The following is a 23,897-nucleotide window of genomic DNA, read 5'->3' as shown; positions in this document are numbered from 1 at the left end:
ATGTAATCTTTAATGTGAATAGCTTTCAATCTATTAAAAGCATCGCCAAGATGTTCTTAATACAGCTCTAATGTGCCTGTTCAATACTTTGTTAATTTATTTTTTTTAACACCAAAATTATAAGAAAATAAACTTATAGATTTTGAAGGGCTCTAGGCATAGGTACACCCAGACAATATGTCCCAATACAGGAAAAAGTATTATCAGGTAATTTTGTCAACATTTAGGCTCGAGAAAAATACGACTAGTATTTTGTTGACCTTTAAACACATCCATTGCTGTGTATATTTTAGGCAATTAAAAATAAAATTAAGAGTATGATAATATTTGTTTATCAATTAAACATAAAATATTAGTGGCTGTAAGAGCTTTGAATAGTACCATATACTTTATATTTTTCCTATCAGTCTATCAGAGATTATTTCGATCAGCCCCATCACCAGACAATTAAGCATACATCGAGAAGATCGTAATTAAGTTTCGATTATCATGTTACGTATGATGTTATGATTAGAGATTCACGACAACACGACATCGACATCGACACTATGAAAGCTACTTGAGATGCTTGCAGAAACTTAGGACTAGACTACACATGACACTAGACAACAGGTTGTTCCTGTGATGAGATAGAGAGGTGGTTGCAGGATGAACTCACCTTAGACTCGGACATCCAGACGGCGCCGCTCTGCTGCAGATCAATCGAGTCACGGAGCTTGCGGTACCAGGATTCCTCATCATTCAGCACAATCTGTGTGCTGAAGATGTGCGACCAGACGCGATCCAGTTTCTGGCACTGCTCGAGCAGTTTCTTGGAGCTCTTGTGCGCCGCCTTGGGCAGGCCATGGCGTAGCTGTTTGATCACGTGTTTGCTGTCCGTCTTGAGGAATATAACGATGGGATAGAATTGTGCATAGTTGAGCCGGTCGACAGCGTTGGGTGTTATGTCCAGCAGCGCATGCTTGCCACGATCCATAATGTCGCGTATGTGGGACAAGCGGACAATGCGGCATTTGCCGTTGCCGCTGCCGCTGCCATTGTTATTGCTGTTTGTCTTGTCATCATCCTGCAGCGGTGTGCTGAACTTATCTGGGAAGTCTTTGGCAAGCTTTTCCCTGGCCAGGTCAGAGACGGGACCGAATAGCACGAGGGGACGCACGAAGCCGGGATGACGCAGAACGACGCGCTCGTAAGCAGGAAACTTGGAAATGCTGTCCGAGAAGACGACATCGTCCCAGTTCTCGCGGGAGAGGCTCTTGGAGCGACGATGTGTGGAGCTGTTAAGAGATTGTGGGTATGGTATAATTAAGACAAGTCGCTCGGAAGCAGAGCAGGACTTACCGGCGACGTCTAAAGAAATTGCCCCGTGATTCGTTGGCATTCATTTCCTTTTTGGTGGCATTAAACTGAGCTGTAGCCAGCTCCTCGGCACGGGATTTGTTTGGTATTACACCACGCTGCATTTCCTGGTGGCCGCGTCCGATCTTGAGTACCTGCCACGAGCCGACGACGCCATTGTGCAGCGTGTCAATGACACGGAACACGTCGCCCGCCTTAAAGGCCATCTCGCCCTTGGAAGGATTGTCGCAGTGGAAATGGGTCTTGATGTGGAACGAGTCACCGCGCTGATTGGTCACCACTTCGTCGTACTCTTCCTTGCAGTACTGCACAATCAGATCGATGCGATCCTGAAGACTAAGCAAAAATAGCACCGCTTCCTCGCGCGTCACGCCGTGCATATCCATATCGTTCACTTTGAGTATCTTGTCGCCAGGCATGAGGCCTTGCAGCGAGGCTGGTGAGCCGGGCTGCACGGCGGTCACAAAGATGCCCGCCTCATTGCCGCCCGTCAGCCGAATGCCAACGCTGCCCTCCTTTTGGAATGAGATGAAACGCGGCTCGGCGCTCTGCCGCTCCTCGTACAGTTGTCGTCGCGAGCTGTAAAAGTCCTCTTGGGCGGCACGCGGTGGTGGCGGCCTTGGCGGCTCATCGACACGTCCACGCCCTCCATTGGTGGGGGTAACGGGCCTATCAAGTTGCTGCAGCGAGACACCGTCTATGAGCGGACCACGTGAGCGTCCGCGTGGCGTCAGGTTGCTCTTCTCCTCACTGAGTCCATTGCCATTGATGCTGGGCCCGTTGGAGGTGCGTGTTGGCGGCTGCACGTAAAGATTCTGTGAGGAGTAGCTGGCGCCACCGGGCAGATATGCATCATCCAGATTATTGCTGCAGCTGGAAACCTGTGCCTGATGTGTAGCATAAAGATTCGCATTTGCCTGCTGATGGCTCGAGTTGTTCAGTTGATTGACTGCCGCCGCCTGGTTGGTGATGTCGCGCAGCACAACCAGATTGAGACGCTCCTTGCAGCCATCGATGATCTTCTTGGCCTCCTTGAGGCTCATGTTATCCGCACAGTTGGTGTTGTGTATGCGCGTTATGATGTCGCCCTCCTGCAGAGAATAGCCATTGGCAGTAAGCTGGTCGCGCGCCTTCGTCGAGATTTCCTTGACGAACAGCCGACAACCCAGCACAATGCCGTAGTCGTCCTTCTTACTGCCCTTGGTCAGCGTCACCTTGATGGGCTGGGCACCGCTGCCCGCGTTCTGTACCAGCGAGGAGTTCAACGAGTTCGGCTGGCTCATGCTGGACATGGCGGCGCTGGGCGCCTGGCTGCTGGCCATGCCACTGCCATTGGTCAGTCCTAGGCCCACAGAGCTCATGCTGTGCGAGTGCTGATGCTGTGCGGGATTCGTTGCGGCCACATTCAGTGGAACGCGACGCTTCACGACCAGTGTGACCGTATTGCCACTGTCGCGCAACACCTGCACCGCGGTGGCATATTCCACATTCTCCAGCGAGACCCCATTCACAGTGATGATGCGATCGTTTACACTGAAAGTTCAAAAGAGAGAGTAAATTTAGAAGATAGGTTCAAGTAAATTAGAATAAAATGTGAATTATAATACATAAGAAGTTTGCCAATTTTACGATAAAGATAAATATATACAGTGGAGAGGGTAACCTGGAGAACATACAACTAAATACATACAATAGACCCTCAATCTATATATACAAAAGAGTTTGTGCGGAATGGCTGACTCAACGGTGATTAACGTAGGTCCCAAATCGTAAACTTCTCCGATGCTGAACTTTTCCTGTAGCTTTCTTTTGGATCGAAAGTAAGCACAAAGACGGAGATCTGTAAATTCAATCTGCTAGGGGGGGAAAGTGGTGTTCACATTTTGAATGATAAACAAAATACAGTACACAGCCAAACAAGCAAAAGACGCCGATTCAACTCCGGCAGAAATATTTACTTTTTTGCCTGTTTTGTTATTATTAAAAAAAAATATATATCACATTAAATTGGATTCCTTAAACGAATTGAATTTCACACTATTTTCTTAATATCTTATGATAATTATCAACAACCTGCATAATCTTACGTTTACATAAATATTCTATTAGCAAAGCCTTCTTTCATAGATATGTACATGTACATGGTCATATTTCATTCGTTCACTTCATTATCTATGCTACTATGCAAGGAATCAATAGAAAATAATCAGAGGTAAGCAAACGTTTTATGAATCATAGTTTAAGCTACCATGATTGTACTTGAAACATGTGTCGAACCTTTGGACCAACATAAGTCCAATTCGTGACTGGCTTTCGATATGGATTTGTGCTTACAACCAGTTGCGGGTCATTGGGAGGCAGCCTTGTCGTGGCAGCAGCCAATCTGAATCGGATCTTTATAAAGTCATTAGTCTATAAGCTACAATTAACGAAATCCACGGTAGCAAACGCTAAAAAGAACGCTTAAAGGCATAAATTGCTGGCTAATACGAGGCTGGCCAAGTGTGTAGAGTATAGCGAACGTCAATGGTGAATACTTCAATATCTGGTTACATGTTTTGCCACAGAGAAATCAGGTTATGCACGGATCGGACTCATACGCTAATAAACAGACAATTGTCTGTGCCTAACATGACTAGACACACGGCTTATGTACGGATAGAATATATCGTCAAATGAGCCGGTGCGTCTGGGCGAAACGGGCACAAAAACGGTAAAGAGAGCAAGAGAGAGAGAGAGAGAGAGAGAGAGAGAGAGAGGGAATGAGCGTGATATAGGGGCGTCTGAGCCGATTGCGTATTTCAAGGGAACAATACAGGCATATCTGTGCCTACTTTATATATAAGTACATGGTACTTCAGTTCTATATTAACAATTGCAAAACGTTCTTGGAACGGAACCTAAGAGTATGACACGGAAAAAAAGTCAAAACAAGAAAATGGGCCAATGGCGCGCCGATGATTAAATACGCTTACATGGATTACGAATATGTGCGAATAATAATCAGGCTCAATATTGCTAAGTTTGGTGTTAGATGTCTTTGAAAACCGATTAGTTTGCCAAACAAAAATCGCTTTTCACAAACTCTTTTTATAGAACTATATGATATAGTAGACTGAGAGTTCCAATTATGCGTTACACATTTTACAGTAAAGTTATAATACCTTCTACAAGGGTATAATAGAGTAAATAGTACATGACTATAGATAAATATATATAGATAAATATATATAAGCAATTGAGTGTGTGAGAGCAGAAAAATGATAATGATAATGATGGAAATTGCATGTCTGTGCCGACATAATTAACATGTCTAAGACGCGCATAAAGCGTCCATAGCCGCGCTGGAGGATCTGTGCCGCGTTTTACTTTCCGTTGACAGGCCAAAAGACTTCGGCTAAGCAATTAAGCTGTTTAAAAATGCGGCAAAAGAGAAGAGGAAGATGAAGAAGAGGAAAAAGAAGAAGCACCAGCAACAGCGGCAGCAGCAAAAAGCTGTTTGCAAGTAGATAGATGAAGCGCAGCTAAAGTATGTGCTGGGCAAACATTCCAGCTGAAATAACAGTGAAACTTCAGCTTGAGCTCACATCCAGGCGAGCAGCTCACATGTTTTGGCAGCTGAGGACCAGGCCAGAGCTGGTCCGCCTGTCAGCTAGCCAGCCGGCCGGCAAAGTCCGCTGCGGCCTTTTATGTTGCAGCTAATTTACACTTGTCGCCGCCGTACAAATATTTTAGAGCTATATTCTCGGGATTTTTCGTTTTTCTTTTACAATTGCTGCAATCCAGGCTGCCTGGCTGGCTGTCTGGTTGCCAGGTAGACAAACTCAAATTGTTCTTCACAGTGTAAATAGTTTCGTTGGAAAAAAGATTATGACAAGTTTTTAATCACACAAGCACAGAACGTCATTGAGCAGGTCGCTCTGCTTTGCCTCTCCTGCCGTTTGCCGTGTCGCCTCTATTGAAAACGCTTTGGAATTTTTATTATCAGCACACACCGCGGAAAAAAGAGCCAGAGGAGCTGTGGCAATTGTGCCTCAAAACCAAAAACGCATTTGGTTTAATTATACGAAGGCTCTCGCTACGTGATCTGAAGTTTTGAAGTTTTTTGGAATTTGTTGGGTTTTCTTTAATGTTCTAAGCAGAAGATTAACGATGTCAGCTGGGAGGTGCTCTGTCAATTGCTGGACTTATGAATTCAAGTTGTCGCATCGTGCTGAGCATTTTATATTAGATACTTCAATTTTTAAAGGAGGTTGCTTGAACCCAAGCATGTTAAAAACGATCAAAAATTTAAACCGATTTTAAATAAATATATACTTTTTTGTGGCGTAAATTTGTTTGCAATACAAGTGAAGCCCGAACATTTTTAAATATTATTCAATTTGCTGATTTACCAATAAAATCATCATCTACTGAGAACTGAGGGAACTTTGAGTACTCGTTTTGTACTTGCAGAATAGACCATCTGCAAACTAAGATACTTAATATTGATCTTCAATTTTCAATGAAAAACAAAAAATTGTTATCTGTTGCCTATTTAGAAATTAACATGAGCACTCGATGAATAGGAAATGCAAAGTTTGCCTTAGTTGTTTATGCAAAATAAGGTCTAAAATTGACTTAAAGTCGGGTTAGCATCATATAGGGGCACATTAAAAGCAAAGAAAGAGCATGTTAAACATTTCACAAACAATACTTAATTTCCTGCCACGACAGCGACAACAGCTGACACATCAGAATCGGACTTGTAAGTACGTAATTATCAGCAGCTGGCGGGCTCGAATACTCCCATATGATATTTGCCAAGTCATTTTGGGTTGGTGTAGTTACATAGATATACATATTTAGATTTATGTACTTACTGCAAACGATCCTCGGCTGGTCCACCTTTGAGCACATCGCTGACTGCAATCGAGGGATCCCCATTGGCAAAGTGGGGATTATCACGTCCACCGGAAACGGCAATGCCAAACCCGTAGCCGGGCACTCGAGTCACCGAAACTGTGTGATACTCCCATGTGGTGCGATCGCCCTGCAAAGGCAAAACAAGAAAACATTGGGAATTGAAAAGGTATTGTAATAAAAAAAATAAAAATATGTGTGAATGCAAAAGAGAAATGAGGAATACGGCGATTTTCTCTCTCTCTTTCTCTCTCTCTCTCTCTTTCTTTTTTCATTAATTTATTTAAATAAATTTTAATTGAAATTTGTTAAGGATGGGCGCCGAACGTTGCAACGAAATATGCTTACGAGGCGGAAGTGCACATATGTGACTTCCGTTTTACAATTTACACAGGCACGTTTGAGTCAGAATATATTACATTTAATTTTAAGACCCGACAGATTTTATGGCTAATAGAAAAATTGCTAAAAAGGGTACATTCTCTTGTGGTTGTTTTAGGCTTATGCTGTGAATAGTCAAAAAAAAACATTCATGATTAACTCAGGTTAGAAAACTTCTAGCAAAAAAACTAAAACTCTTGTTTGCTTTCAGTGAAATATATACCAGGTTATATAGTATGCACAATAAATAACAATAAATATGAAAATAGAGAATTTTAATAAAAATTGTACGCGTGATTTTGCCGTTCGTATGATAAAGATAAATACTCGTATTCATTGACACTCTACACACTATATAGAATTGGCTTTGACTTGACTTTCTCTTTGTTGAAACTTGATTATGTCTGTTCAATAAAAATTATATTTTCAATGCACTCATGCAGACATTTAATATACTCATTTCAACAAAATTTAGTTTAGTGTTTTACAAAAAATGTTACAGCAACACCTGCCATGACGAATTAATTGATTTTGACTTAGCGACTCGTAAATTCCATTTACACTCGCTGCGGGTGGCATCCTGTTTTGTCGATTCTATATGCGATCCACAACCCTGAAAGCCATCAGACAGCTATTTGTCGGAGTTGGCCAGGCAAGTCAATTAGATCTCAATCAGTACACAAATCCAATAATACAAAAATAAATCAATTAAAAAAAAAGTCCCATTGAGTTGTTGTTGAGTTGCCCAATGGCAATCATTCGGTTGCATTCACTCTGATTCACTGCAATCAATTTTAAGTCTCTCTGCCAGAGTGCCAATCCCTCATTCCAAACCAAGCGAAAGCCATGCACTAAACTCAGAGGTGGGCGCCAAGAAAAAAACAAAAAATTTATTATAAATAAATAGCGTTACGAGTAGTCGCATCCAATTTCGAAACCCCATTTGCAACCAGTTGCCAAGAAACAAAAAAACCAAAAAAAAAAAAAAAACAAATATTATATTTTCACGTGGGCTGCGCTAGACGTGTGCCTAAATGAAAATAAAAAACTTGATGCCATAACAAAAATTAACTAAAAAAGAATTTGTTGGGCTCAGCCAAGCGCTCGCGTGGGCATGCAAAGTTATAAATATTTAGTTTTTATTAAGTTTGCAGGTGTAGATTTTAGATGCAATGTGCCCTCCCCGCTCCCCTGAAATGGGACTTATCCTTAAATTAGCATAACACGCATTTGTTTCAACTATGTATTAAGGTTTCTTTTTTTTCTGCATTCAAATGTTATGCTTGGCTTGTCTGATAAACAAAAAAAAAGGAAAGATTTATATAGATTTATTCATGCACACATATGGCAGGTACTCTCATATGGTGACCGAGTTCCGCGTCAAGCGGAGCGGGGCGATGAAATTAAAATTAACTTAATTGCAAGTGAAATTAGCCTGAAGTTTAATGATGTGCTCTAAAATGAAGGCGTGCGGAAAACTCGACTGGTTTGAGAGGAGCGAGGGGGTGTTGTTCGGCTGAAATTATACTTTCTTTGTAGTTTTGTTTATGCGAGCATTTTATTGGGGATCAGCTCATTTCATTGAAGTATTTCAATGTAATTTATTATTCATATGGTACGCGTGTCAAGCGAAAGCATAGCTCTAATGAGACAGCTAAGAGATTTATGACTTCTCATGTGCGCATAAAATATTTAATTCGCAATATTTCCATAAAATCAAGACTTTGTGCGATACAAATCGAAGCTATGCTTAGTTTTAAGGAAAATAGAAAACTTAGAAGCTTGGCTAAGGAACTCACTCGATTTACACAAAAAGAGGTGCATTCAATAACTGCAACTTCGAAAAATAGAAAACAAGTAACATTGCGAATATTTATTTGATCTGAACACTTGTGGACTCAAAAATATATTTATATATTTCTTTTAAGCTTTACAATAGGTTGTTTCTAAAATATTTGGAGCGAGCATGAAAATTCCTTGAATTTCTAAATGACAGTCAATATTAATTTTACCCAACTTTAATTCCGTTTTCTGCCTGCTTAATGACCTAATATTTAAACTGAAATACCAGTCCTATCTTAAGTTCACATCGGTCAGCAATTATGTAAACAAGTAAAAACTGCCTTTGGTTTCCCATACGAGGGAGTTCTACCAGTTTAAAGCTCTTTTAAAATTCCAAGCGCCAACTTTTATGTAACTCAACCTTCATAAAAATAACTCTGATGGTTTAACTGGGCATGGCTGGGTTTTTTTTTCATCTTTTCAGACGCAACAACTTGATTTATAGAGCATTTAATTTTGGCTAACGAATTAAATTATAAGGAAACACTACACACACACAGGCACATACTTAGGTTAGGGGTTTTGGTCTTAACACTTGTTTTTGTTTTGCAGTTGCTTACCAACATGTTGTTTGGCACATAATCCGGAAACTTCATTGTAAATTTGTGATAATGTTTTTGTGGAAAATGGAAATGTTTTTCATACAATTTACACACTTTGAGCCAGTCAAAGTAATTAACTGAAGCATTTAATTTTTAATTGTGCGGCATATTTATTTGGCTTTTGCTTATGTTTCACTTGTTGACTTAGCGATAAAAGCCCAGATATGAATACACGCAAATAGGCACTAGAAGAAACGAAACCAAAACAAAATATTGTATGCATAACAAATGAACACATCGAACCAGACGCGCGACGAAATAGGTAAATAAAATAAAAATAATAACAGGTAAATAAAAACCGAAATCAAATTGATTCAAAATCAAGAGTGTACAACAGCAGCCAAAGCTGATGTCACTTTCAATTGTTATAAGTATGAAGTACGGGCACAAAATATTGCATAATTAATTGCACTTTGTCGCTGAGCTAATGATTTATAAATAAACTTTAGACTAGCTGCAGCTCACAGTTAACTTCCAGACGAAGCACTAAATTTATTCAGGAATTTTTAACAGCATATGGCGACCGGCGACTTGTATTTGCATATTATTTTATGGTGAATATCTCAATACGCGTCATCCGGTAGCGCACAGATACGAAGTGGCTTGTTGTTGTCTTTTTCGGCTGTTTAACATAAATTTATATTTATATATATACATATTTTTCTTTTTGTGATTTGCGTTTAGGGGTGTTGGCTGTGGTCAGCCAAGGTGGCTTTAATTAACACAGACGCATGAAATTACATGCTAATTGCTGCTCGCACGCACTTTAAGATACTTTTTACGACAAGTATCTCGAATGTGATCGCATCTACTTTTAATGAAAGCAACTGCATTGTCTTCTAAGGTACACTTTGAGGGAACACACACAACAGTACGAAAAGCCAATGACCGAATAGCTTTGCAAATTTGGAGCGCAGTTGCAAGTATCTGTTGGATGCACCGAAAGTGAAATGCTCGCGCCTTGCAGCTGCGCTTCACTGGACACCGCTGCAGCGCTGTAGTGAGTAATCCGCTGGGTTCACATAAGCTTTAACGTTCGATTAGCATTTGAATTGTATATTGAATGGTTCGGAGTTGCTATTTGGGCAGCTGGCCAACTAATTAACATTTACATGTCACAGATGTAGCTCTACTAGCTAGGTATTTGCGCTCGTACGAGTATCTTACAGATACCTCGCGTCGTTGTCGCTTGCGCCGTCGCAGTCCGCTCGCGGCAACCGTTGACGTTGACGGCTTGAAACACGCTTCGAAACTATTTTACAATTGTGGATGGCAGTCGCCGTCCACCAGTCACAAGATCCAAAACCGGAGAGCGAAGCGAAGCAACAGACGACGCTGATAAAGGCGAAGCACAAAACAAACAGGCGAATAAGGCCATACAAAGCGAGCGGCGTGCAGTAGCTGCTGCTGCTTGACAGAGTCGACAGACTCGACAGACTCGTGTATCTGTGAAGTTGTGCTGCCCTATCTGTTAGATGCATTTGTATCGGTGTGTGCATGTATGTATGTTCGGCCCGCTTGTTCATTGAGGCCGGAAAGCGGCAGCGAACACAAAAATGTAAACAAAGCGACGAAAGTAAACAGAGCAATATTTGATAAAGCTGTGTATAAAAGAGATTTTCAGATTGTTTGCCGTGTCGTGCCGTGGAACCTAACGCTGTGGAACCTACACAGGTACATACATACATAGCTAAGAGCTTGGAATTCATAAGGAATGCTTTAAACAAGAGGTTCCTTGTGAAATGCGTAGACAAAAAAGAACAGTCGCCTGTCTTTTGTGCTTCCTCTTTGAACTGATGAAGATGGAATATGAAATTTCATCATAAACTGAAATGCAGATCAATGAAATTGTGTTTTGTATCTAAGGAAACAATGTCTACCCAAATTGAATGAGCTTTTCTGCCAGATTTAATAGACTAATTTGCATTTAATGAATAAAAGAGTATATTTACCTTACTATAATATAATCATAATGGTAATCAAATCAATAAAAATAACACGAAAAAACAAAAAAAAAAATCAATAATAGAAAACTTAATACAAATTTCGATAAACATTCTGAAGAAAATATTAAAGTTGATTTTTAATACCCAACTACAATTTAACTAATGCATTTAAATGCTGTTTTGTGCCATGTTGAAAACCTTCAAGACACATACATTACAACGGATGCATCTGAACAAATGCAATTTCTGAGATTAAATGGTGAATGGAAAAGCACTTGAAGAGGCAAAAGTTGAAAAGTTCACAGCTTGATGCGCATTAAATGGCAACTTCAATTCAATTAAGCGCCCGCACCGATCCGAGCCCGGATCAGCGACACAAAGGCAACTTCTTGACATATTAATTCAATCAAGTGAGTGCTTATTAAACGCTTTAAGTGACAAACAGACAGAAGCAAAAGATCTCCATTATGAAATAAGAGAGTCGCAATTGCAAGGGCAGTAGCTTTAAATTTGTATGTATCCGTATCTATAGATCAGTGTATCTGAAGTAAGCAGCGAAACTTCCATGAAGTGCATTTTAGACGGCAAATGAAAATGTGCAAGCTATGCAAAACTTTCATGAATTAAAGACAAAGCTTTATAAGTGTCATGGTGAGAATTTGTATGTGGTATATGTTTAAATATATATGTATGTTTGGTATGCATGCATGTATGTATTAAGTATGCAGAGATATTCATTTACTAGCTCTTGACAGTCGTCACCGCATCATCGTCATCATCACCATCATCAATGGGGGCTCGTTGACAGCGACTGCGACTGCGACTGCAACTGACAGTCGCGCATATTTATGCAAAATGAAAAGCAAATCGTGAAGGCAGTTACCACTCCTAAATGGATCCACTCCATCAACACAACGACAACGATGTCGACCGTTTTTCATGTAAAATGTAAACGACTCCGTAGTCGATGCCGATGTCGAGCCGATGCCATTTCCTATGCCAATACCAACTATTATGCTAACAATGCTGACTACACCGAGACTGTCTGGAATTTCTATAAAGTAGAAATTCATATTATTGTAGTTGTTGTTGCTCTATTCTGGTGTGAAGTGAGGGTTCACAAAAGCGTTTGTTTTCGTGCCAAAAATAAAAAAACAATGCCCAGCCGATAGTAACTCAACACACACAGATACACACTCTCTCTTTGATAGCCAGTCTTGTCACGGTATGCTAAAACAATGGCAAATATTGTTGGAATTCAGAATATTGAATTGCATTAATGGGTATTGAATTTGCTGTTCGTTTAGACAACCACAACTTTAATTGCTTTAAGACTTGACGCAACGACACCCTCCAATAAAAATAAACCTCAACTTACAAAATAATAAAAAACAACTAGAAATTTAAGCTTGAAAGGATATTAATTTCTAAAATTTTAGAAAATCTAAGGCTGATTTATAAATTATTAGAATATGATTTCCAAATCGCCCAGAAAACCTTACAGTCTGAAAAATCTTTTATCATAAAGTTGTACATACCCTTTTCTACACATTTAAACGGTATAGATGCATGCTGCATGAATTTAAAACTGTATTTGCCAAACTATTTTAAATAGTGTGAGGTCAGGTCATCACAAGGAATGCCCAATCGTCGATACATTGCATCCAAGATAGAATCGCGTTCTAAATGATCTCCGCCTTAATTCGTTCGACACCTCCTGCAGTGATTTAACCTTTTCTCTTCTTTTATTGGTATTTTTCCCAGCGCAATGCAATTTTTCAACATTCTAATGATTTTTTAATCTATTTCGTTTTGGATGCTGTACACATTTCTCAGGCATTTTCAGGGCGATGCCTTAGGTAGATGCAGCAATCCTCGAAAGGGTCTTTGAGCCCTAGGGCAAACCTGGGCTACCCTAGCAGGTAGGCAACACACAGACGAACATGAACATGTCTAGACAGGCACAACAGTGGATTACAATCAGCGCAACACGTTCCACACCATTTCGAATGGCCTCTGGGGAAGTGTTTTGTTTCCATGCAGACGCAATTGATAAACAATTGACTTTGGTGCACAACACTAAAATGCAATCAAGCGTTAACATTTGTTTGCAAATTCTGCTGCCCTCTCTTTCTCTTTCAAGGGTTGTTTCAACGGGTCTGGCTATTAAACAGCAAAAATAATGCGGAAATTAGCCGCACTGCTAGATACTCTCTTTTAAAAACATATCAGTTGTTACTATCACCAACTCCTTGAAACTGCTACTTATATATATTTTATTCCATTCGTCTTTCATTATTTTTGAGTCAATAGCTTTTGTGCATAGAAAATTATTTTGCTGAAATAAATACATGTTCCATACTTACAAAAAGACTCTACAAGGAAATGTATTAATTTAGGGTCATAATTTTAGGTCATACTTTTTAAATTTTGGAAATTTGTCTTTAAATGGCGAATTTCTAAATGTTAGAAAATACATACATATAATTCTTGTAATTAGCAAATCTAAAATATAAATCTATTTACGCTTAAGAGCGATCTTTGGCTAAATTTTTTTATGTCAGATGAGAAATATTTATAGCACGAGGAGGGTTCTGGCTCAAATGTACTGTTCTCTCATAATAATGATATACATATCTATGTAATTAATACACAAAATGATCAGCGACCAACATTGGCTTTTGTTTTGTGAAAAAGGGGTATGTTCCCTAAGGTTAGATTTGAAAGTTGCTGGTAAATTAAATAGCAGAGTAGGAAAGAATGCTAGTTGTTTTGGGAATAGTGACAACAGGTTGAGTTTTTGCTCTCTTGTCGGTCACGTATGACAAACGACCGTCTGCGGCGATTAACAGCCCGGATGTAGCGGGAGCGAGGATACGGAAGCAATGAAGTTAAACTGGCATTGGGGAATGGCGTTGACGCGGCCATTTGGTGGAGCATTTCAATAACAGCATTTGCATATTGTCGATTGGCACGTCCTTTAGACGCCCATCAGGCTTGGGGCGTGGCAAGTGTCGCAATGTTGCATGTTGTGTGTAGAGTGTCTGCTGCTGGAGGTCCCATTTGGGAGCATTTAACGAGTTTTATGCCGGCGCGACGTGTTTATGTTATGCCATGCCCAAGAGGTCCTTGCAATATGCATAAATCGGAGAGCTTTCAATGTCAAATGTGTGTATCTGGCAGATACGAGTAGGTTGATAGTGTTTTGGTCATTTGTTGCCATTCGAAAAGAATTTCTATGCCCATTTCTGTGTCGAGTACATTATTTCGATTCGTGCGTGGTGCGTGCTTGAACTACAAAACTCTAGATTTTCAGATTTCATAAATTAGGCAAAGAGGAAGGCACAAAAAATTAAAAAACAAAAGAAAAGAAAAAAAGAAAAAATACCGCACTGAGCACTGAGGCATGCGTCGAGGGGCCATCGACGCCGACGCCGCTGGGTCACATTTCCAAGTGCAGTCGAGTGAAAATTGAAAAGCCTAAAGTCGGGCCGGTTGTCGGGTTCATGTGTTTGAGTTATGGTGCGCATGCGTGCAACGGCACGGGGAAAGTACCTCAAGTACTTCGAGTCGCTTGAGGCGAGTCTCTGTCTATATACGCAGTTCCATTTCTTGAGCACGCAGAGAGGCGCAAAGAGTGACAATGGACTGGCCTCAAGTGCAAGTAGGTAACGTTTTTCAACTTATCATTCTTAGGGTCAATGTGATAGTAGTTAAGCTAGGATTACTCTGGGCAGACACCAGATTGTATTCTCTTTTAAAAACCAATGAGTAATCAAATCTCACACAAATGGGCAGAATAGTGCTTCATTGTGTTTAAAAAAGATTTTTCATCTTTTAAAATTATAAAAAAAAAAAATAACGAATAAGGTAGCTCTTAAGTATGGCAACGATTAAATATTTTTGTGATGTTTGTAAATGCCTACGTTGGTTAAGATATGATAATTACAAAAACGGCTGCTTACACAAAATCTTAAATATTTCCTCCTATAGAACCATATGATATAGTAGTACATCCCAATGTTTGGTTAAGATATGTTGGAATAAAACCAAATTTTTGTATACAAGTAATTATAAGAAAATAAAATCACCTGATAGGATAAATCAAGCGAAGTTAAGGAAAGTTAAATTGTACGGAATGCTAATTGCCTTTTCAAATCATATGCCTAAATTTTACTCTAGCTAATTAAGCTGTTAATATAGACACAAGCTAATGCTAATAACTCATTGTAGCAGAACTTTAAGCACTTTAAACATATGTCAACAACTTTCGCAGGCATTGGCTCTTCGAAGTCAGCTGAGTAGTCTTTTTGGACGTTGACAGGAAAAATGAAAAATGAAAAACTCATACGTGTTCACAGATCCTTTCACTTGTCACGATGTCTTGTGCAAGATACACACATACACACGCACATACACATACAATCCACCCATTGCCCTTAGCAAACATCTCATGCTCCATTTTGTGCGACCTGATACTAGAGTAGGAAATGTAAACAGGAAACGGGATTCGGGCTTCGGGATACGGAACACGTTTCTAGTGGCGTACTCGTATGCAAAAGTAAACATTTTCAAATGAGTGTGTGTAATTTTCCAAAGCAAACACAGCACCAGCAAAAGGACTACAAAAATGAAGCAAAATGGGCACATGACAAGCAGCTTGTAAAGTGCAATAACAAAGAAACATGCAAAATGCAAAGTACGACGTGTCTGTATCCAAATAATTTTACTTTTTCCAATCACTAACTGCAACGATTTCAGTTGGGAATGTGCAACCAGGATGCTGAACAAGAAAATGGCAAAACAAAAATTTCCATAAAATTTGAAAATTATTTTCGATTTGAAGCAAGAAACATTTATAACATAGGAAAATATTATTAATATTGTTTTCATTGGAGAACGAATTTAGCTTTAATTGTCTGTTCTGATTGAAACAACAACAAATTTAACCTATATTCTATAGACAATCAAAATGGCAGCAGCGTTTATCTGGACTATTATTGACATTTAATTTATTACAAAAATAATTTTACTTAAAGACCTGACAATTTTGCATTGATTAAGCATTTAATTACAGTGCGACAAGTTTTTTTTTTAAGCCGAGCAAACGCAAAGTGGTTTTAAATACTAGAGAAACCCACGCTTGCGTTTGTGAATGTCCTTGTGGCACTCGATCAATAATAATAGGTATAAAGAATGTTTAAAAAATTCATTTATGATTATGGTTTTATTTTCTGAATTTTAATGCAAACTATGTGGCAACGACAGCGACAATTGCAACAAGAATGAGTGAACGACAAGGGAGTGGCCGACTGGGAGATACCCTGAAAACAGCATATAGCTTCTGACATAAACATTGTGTCTTCTACCATAGCCTCACATTATGCGAAATTCGTTCTTGATCAACTTCAGTATTTATGTTGTGATCTGTATGAAAGTTTGAAAGGCCGAAATTTGACACAAAAATGTTTGCGTAGACTCTATCGACTCAGTTCGTTATTTTGATCAAGCGCTTATTTACAATATGGGGTCAGAGTTGCTGCCTGTTGCATAACATTGCATATAATCATCATACCCTATTTATACATTTTTAATGGCTTTAGAGTATAAGAAAACGACGGCAACTCTATTAAAAGCCCACACATCGATTTAAGAGCAATTTGCATGAATGCAGTGTCACTTAGGCAAAACAAATAATTGATATCGATTGGAATAAGGCTTTGCGCAAATATTTCTCAGATATTATAATATCCAAGCAGCAGTATGCATCAGTTATATGCATTGCCAGAGGCCCTGGACTTTAACAGCGTGTTGATGGCAATGTGACTGTCATTATATGATTAGATATTGAGAGTAAAAGCGAGCAAGAGACAGAAGGAGAGAGATAGAATAGTTAACTTGTTGTTTTTAGACGCCTCAATGATTCCGTGGGTATGCGGCACATACCTATAATATGTATATTTATATAGATATGTACTCGTAACACATGCAATTAAGTGCCGTGTTACATAAAAGTTGCCATCCATTCGACTGGAAAATGAAAAACGACCATAAAAATCGCAACAGCCAGAGAACCAAAAAGAGTGTGGGCTTAACTAAAGATAGATAGATGGATAGATTGAGTACGCTCGCATATGAAGCCCTAGTTGAGCTGTCGTTGTCGCTGTCGCTCAAAATTGTTTTTGCCCAACTATTACGTCTCCCTAATGGGGCACATGTCCAAGCGATGGCTGGCACTTAGGGCCAGACCAATTAGGCACTGCTCGAATGAAGATTTTATACTCACGAATCTGCCCTAGGGGCATGCGATTTGTTTAAATTGAACATTTAACTCACCTGCAAAGAAATAGAAGCAAAATTTAAATAATTACATTATTATGAAAAATATTTATGGTAATAATAATAAACATAAACATCTACAGTTTATAAATATGCCATATCATATGTAATTAATTCGTACAAAATGAAGAACAAGTAATTATCTGCGGCTTGCCGAAGATTGAATACCCTTGAAGTCTCCCTATGCATACTTGGCGTAACGCATACTGTAAAATTATGTAATTATCTGCTAATGGATTCTATATATAACTTATTCAAAAATGGGGAAACAATTGTCTGAGTTAATACTGAAAGAAATATATATATATATAGAGTAATAATATGTATGGGCTGGGCAAGGGCATAATAATACTTTGCCTTTACCATTCAGTCTTTATTCGTGTTTATATTTTCAGCTCGAATTTTCAACTCGAGCACATTGTTAAATGTCAGGTTTTAATTTTTTATTTAAGCCTTTTGTATTCCTACGACGATGAATCATGAACAGCTTTAGCATTCAATCATTGTATTCAAATGTGGTTGTACAAGAGAGGGTCAGCCAGAAATCAGCATAAGCTCATATGTTAAATGAAATTCACAAGAGTCGCAATTAGTATGCGAGAAAAGAGCGAACTAAATAAGGGAATATACTACATTTTGAATTCGCAGAATGAACGCAATCATTTTGGTCTAAATTGCTGTAAAGGTCTGTTCTGTTCGGATGGCTGGCTAATCTTTTATTCAGACTCCGTTTGATTTGCATATCAAATTGCTTGTTAGCTGGTTTCGAGTTGTGCTAACGAATTAAATGGGATCCCCAAAAACTTTCACGTGCGGCGAGAGTGAAAGGTTGAAAACTTTTGACCTCCAACTGTCGATTGATTTTACATTTTGAATATTGTAAAAGAGCGTAGCTAAATTAGTTTGTGGCCCAAAAAATCGGAAAATTTAACTTTGACATTTGAGTGGAAAAGTGTGTCACTAAATTTATCGAAGGCGGCAAACAGCCCACGCAAAACACATAAAATTGCGGCTTAAACGAATTTGGAGGTGTGAAAAACGAGATTTACAAACGATGCGATGGAAAAACAATGGCGCCTAATTGACGTGCCATGTGAAGCGAGTAATGGGAAAATCATATAAAATTGTAACATGTTAAGATATTTTAAAATATTATATTTATTTAAAATTACTCTAAATGGAAGTTCGTAATCAAAACTAAAGTAATCCCAAGCTATGCTTCTAATTATAATCAATAAATTATAAGCTCTTTCTCTTTGCAACTTTCACTGTGTCGATGTTCTTAATCATACAAGTATAGATGACATAGATGACATTTACACAAATTAAAAATTTCTATTTGATTTTTAAGTGGAAAAGCCAGAAACTTTCGGAAATAATTGTGCCACTGAAATACAATTCAATTGAATTTTTTGTGATGTTCAGTTACTGGAAATGAAATTCTATAATGGAATTTTTTTTCACTGAGTAAACATTACACACAATGGCAACAACAAATTATCAATCTCTGTCTTGGCTGGACAGTGAAATTCAACAGCTTTCAATTTCAATGAGTTTATATAAAAGCGTACACAAATAATTGTATAAAAAACCAAAGCACATGAATAAATTGTAATTAAATATGGTATCAACAAAGAATGCATTTCAAGTAAGCACAAATAAAATGAAAGAAAAAACAAACTTCTTTTGATTGGCTATAGTGAATCATGGCGGCATTCATTGTGACACTGGGCAAGACAAAGGGCGTATTAAATAAACGCAAATGAAAAAATATAAATAAAGTAGTTAAGGCAAAAGACGCAGAAACCGCAGCGTGACACAAATGCCACTCAAATGCGCTGGCAGGTGCTTATTATGGCAATAAACGAATACCTGAAAAAAAATACGATACAAAAAAAAGTGAGAACTTAGGAATGTGCTTGATGGTTCTGCTTGATCTGATGTGAACTGAGAATTACATTGATATTGCCAAAGAGATGAGAATTTTTAAAGTCTTATGCAAATATTTGTGGGGGGCATGAAAAAAAAAACCTGTTTAGTTTTTTATTAGCTGCATTATGAATCAATTGTCTGGAATTTGCGTCTTTATTAACTGGGTGCGGTATGCTCATGGAGTTGTGTATCTTAAAGATACTCGTTTATGGGTCCACACATGATTTCGAATGTGTTGCACCTCATTTCCTAATCAATTGCATACAACATGCTGTTGTTGCTACTTTAGAGCGCGTTGTTGGTTGTTATTGTTGTTGTTGTCTGCCTATCTTTATGTGTCTGTTGTGCCAGTAACTTGGATTTGTGCGGTAGTTTGTCCGGTGGTTTGTCGATGGTTTCGTAAGCAAACGAGTCTTGCTTTTAGCGGCTCAGGAGCCACACACAAAAATGCCGTCACATTCGGCAACCACATTTTTTTTGGACAGTAGAAGAAACAAGAAGGCAGAAGGGGAATCTGTGTTGTGCCGAAGATTGCATACACTTGCAGCTGAATATCGATATTTCGAAAAACAGGCCTATTCTAAATATTCTTTAAAATAGATCCGCTTAGTCAGCTATGTCATGATAAATTATCCGCCTGGCTTCAACTTTCTATGTATGTAAAATGCATTCATTATTAAATATAATGTTTATAGTAATATCTAAAAAAGTTTCTTTTGCCTGCTATATAGATTTTAAGAAACACTTTATAGCGTTACAAATTGTGTGACAATATCTTAATGCCCCGCTCTGCAAGTGTATTAGAAAATAATAATAAACAGCAAGCAAATGCAGCTTGAACGCAGTTTACACGTTTTCGTATCTTGTATCTGGTAAATGTAGCTAAACTATGCACCAGCAATTGAAAACTTGCTGAATAGAGCTCAGCTCACAGACAGTTCAGCTTTTGTTTTAACTGTTTAGCAAGGCCCAGTTTCTATTTCAGTTTCAGTTTCAGTTCCAGTTCCACTTCGAGATAATCGAGATTGTCGCTATAGATTTCGATTTCCATTTCAAAATGCTAATAAATCGCTGCTAATAAGCTCGTTTCAGTAAATACTTATTGTGTGAATTTTGTGAATGGCGGCGGCAGGTCGTAAAATGTCTTTTAGGCCTGAGAAGTAGCTCAAGTCGGACGACATTTTTCCTAGGTGATATTTGAAGGTGAAATCTTATGTTTATCACTTATAATGTAAGTAAATGCAGCTGCTTCGAGTTTCTTATAAGAGTAAATGTACTATTAGCTAATGCATATAAATTAAAATTGAAAAACAAGAATAGTTTGATAAGCGGAAATTCGAATTGTGAAATAAAAAAATTGCAATATATTACGATAAAAAAAATTGGTAGCATTCTGTAAGCATAATTACTAATATTTTTCCAATAAACTAATTTTTTAGTTTTGTGAAGTTCTGATATTTCTGATATTTCATTTTGATTAATATAATAATAATAATATTTATTAGAATGATAATTATAAGAATAGTTGTAATAATAATTATGATAATAATAATAATAATAATAATATTAGTAGGACTTCGCAAAAAAGAAACTATGTGTTGTTTGCATACACAAGATTTATATCAAAGAGTTAATCACAGTTTATTGCCAGTTTTACATCGAGATTTTATAAACAATCATGGACTTAATTACCTGACTAGCAAATTAGTGTAAAAAACACCCAAACCCATTAAAGAGGAAAAGAGCGAAGCAATTTAAGATCACGTGACCAACACAATACAGTAGCTAAATTAACAATTTTACGGCTCAATCGAGCAATGCCAGCATTTTCCAAAGGGTTCCGCTGGCATGCCAAACAATTATGAAGATTAACATGGCAACCAGCGCGTGGAACGGCAGCTCGGGTCAAGCTCCCTTTCATGGCCAGGCCCAGCCATGATTGCCTGAATGGTGCAACTGGGCTGGGCCCAATGCATGTCTGTGGCGCTGACTCTATTCCTATAACCCATCGATAAAGAGTTGGGGATTGTTCAATTGTTTGATCGTTGGAGTTCACGGCCTGTTAGATAACATTCGAATCGAGAGCCGGAGCCCAGCTGCAAAATAATGGCGTTAAATTACCAATATAAATCAATGTGTTAAGCGAACTTGTGAGCCATACACACACACACAACAATTTTTATACACACACCCGCATCTGCGAGCACAAGAAGAGTACTCAAATGTCAGGGCGGGCGGGGCGATAGTCTCCAAAGTGCGGTGCGGCGCAAAGGGCGAGCCGCCAAGCCTTGGGCCGGTTTATACAAACGTCTATACCCTGGAAAAAAAACCAGTTGAACAACTTGACTTGATTCTAAAGACTTTTTCTTTCTTTCCAAAGTAAGTTGGTTTCTGTTCTTTTCGTTTTGTTTTCGTTTGGCTCGCTCTCTCTCTCTCTCTCTCTCTATCTCTCTCTCTCTCTCTCTCTCTCTCTCTCTCTCTCTCTCTCTCTATTTAATGGTTTATCTTTGAGTGGAACTCAGCTAATGAAAGCTCAGTTGGCGGAGCCCTGGAGTTTTTTATCTCCTTTTTTAGGGCGACATTAAGGCACACACAATTCGTGTTTGTGTGTTATATTTGTGTAGCTTTGTGCTGCTCCTCGAGCGGATCGAACCTTCTTTTATGGCTTGCAGCATGTGAAACCAGTTTCTTTTTTTTTATTTGCCTGTGTAGAGATTCTTTATGGTGACTCTGCGATTGTATTTGCTTTAAATTGTTGCTTTATTTCTGTTTTTTTTTTCATCTGCCTTTCCAGAAATCGGTTTAAAGGATTTGTGTTGCGCATTTGTGCGCATAAATTGCGGCTTAAGGTGCTTCAAAACGTCTTCATAAATATGACAAAAATATAAAATTTAAGTATGACACACATAGAATATTTGACCTGATCTAGTCAAGGCAAATGTTTGCCTGCATTGCTAACATTCTCGTGGCTCCAGCTCTCATAAGAACTCTTCTAGCTAAAATTCACATTATACTTTTCAACATGTGTACTTAAAATACACTTAAAGTGTTCAAATAAAAGCCTCTTCGTTATTTATTTTACCCATAAAACAACGCAAAGTGGAATAATAAAATGGTATTTAACTGATGATCATAGAATTTATTGCCATTCAATTATTAGTCATATGAATTATTTAAAATGTGACATAAAGATTGTTGTTGTTGCTTTTTTATCGATTAACTGGCGCTCAAGTCTATCAGTAGCGCGATAAAAAGTGAATGCCAGCTCCGACAAGCAGCGCCAAGTTTGGTCAAGCAATGTCAAGTTTCTCTAGTTAATAGTGTTGGCAGGGGAGCTATTGGACAAACCAGATTTGCCCCCATCTACTATTTATCTATGGGAACGTGTGAGCAATTGTCTTGTAAAGTGCTGTTCTTAAGAATCTTTGCAATCGCCAATTGTGTAAATGAAATTAACTGTTACGATTTGCCCATTGAAAACTCAAATAAGAAAGCTAAGCTACAATGTTTGAAGCAGGCTTGAAGGTAGCTCCTAAACATCTAAGTTCATACATTTTCCATTCCATTCCAGATCGCATCTGATTATTATTAGGTATTCATTTCAGAAAACGTCAACATTAAAAAGTTTCACTTTCGAAATTTCATTAATTTTATGGATACAAGTTGTTTTTAACTCGATGCCAACTTTTTGCACAGATAGTAGTAGGTCAGGGTGGGGAGGGGACTGTCAAGGGGCACGACTGCAGTAGCAGGTCCGTGTAAGACCCGAGACGTAATGCCAAATTTTAATGACAGTCCAGCTGCACATGCGCCTAGTTGCAATGGCCTTTTATATAATTTTAGATGTTTTTTGTTGTTGTTTTTGATTACTTTCCAGCTGGCGCATGTGCTGGGCATATTTGTTAAATTATACACTTTATGTTAATTGGCAGCGCTCCCAAGTGGTTGGTTTTCTTTTCTTTCCATTTTTTATGGCTTTTCGTGCTTGTTTACGATGTTATCAGTGAAATTGTGATTGATGCTTGGCACAAGCTGAAGAAAACTTGCCTAGGCAACGTTTTTTTTTGTTTTTGTTTTTTTTTTTTTTTGTTTTTTATTAAGGGGGTTATCAAACCTTTGGCATCGGGCTTGTGCTGTTGCTCGTCAAATTCTTGTTAAATTGATAGCTGCACTACGATATCTGCCTAATGACGTCTTTGTACCTTTGTTCCATTTTTTTTAATCCCAGTCAACAATTTGTCGCATTAAATTCAATTAGTGGTTTTCTTGTATTTTAATTGCACTGGCTTTGGCCATTTGCAGCTACCATAATATTTCGCTTTTTTTGAAATGCATTTTCACTTAAATGCAAACAGCTGCAAAAATGCAAGTTGACATTTATGCCATGCAACGCGTGTCCATGTTGTTATTTTCCTCTTCTTTTTTGCTTTTGCCAAATAAGCTTCGCCTAATGCTCAGCATTTAGCGAAGAAGTGAGAGTTTTACAATTGAAATTGCATACAAATGAAATTGTAAATATTTTATAAGCTGCACTACAGGCTTTACTCTTTAAAGGAAATTAAGCTGGTCGAAAATTCATATTGTCTAACTAACA

General features: G+C 38.4%; 1 protein-coding gene across 15 annotated transcripts in view; it reads right to left on the bottom strand.

Annotated features, from left to right (window-relative positions):
* Positions 1 to 23,897, bottom strand: part of pyd (zonula occludens-like protein polychaetoid) — a 111,701-nt gene that overhangs the window by 12,157 nt on the left and 75,647 nt on the right. For 12 of the 15 annotated variants that reach the window (XM_032435098.2, XM_032435076.2, XM_032435072.2 and 9 more), the window contains 3 exons: positions 6,222 to 6,391; positions 1,342 to 2,892; positions 659 to 1,277 (listed from right to left, as the gene is read on the bottom strand). In XM_032435098.2, coding sequence (XP_032290989.1) covers positions 659 to 1,277; positions 1,342 to 2,892; positions 6,222 to 6,391 — 2,340 coding nt within the window. Of the gene's footprint in view, positions 1 to 658; positions 1,278 to 1,341; positions 2,893 to 6,221; positions 6,392 to 9,044; positions 9,272 to 10,198; positions 10,342 to 23,897 lie in introns of those variants that run through there. The other 3 variants (XM_015171730.3, XM_015171728.3, XM_015171731.2) reach the window with 3 other exon arrangements.

The sequence above is a fragment of the Drosophila virilis genome, chromosome 2 (assembly GCF_030788295.1).
Source record: "Drosophila virilis strain 15010-1051.87 chromosome 2, Dvir_AGI_RSII-ME, whole genome shotgun sequence".
In the NCBI taxonomy this organism is placed as follows: Eukaryota; Metazoa; Arthropoda; class Insecta; order Diptera; family Drosophilidae; genus Drosophila; species Drosophila virilis.
Note: the sequence above shows the minus strand (reverse complement) of the source record. Positions and strands in the feature narration are given on the sequence as shown.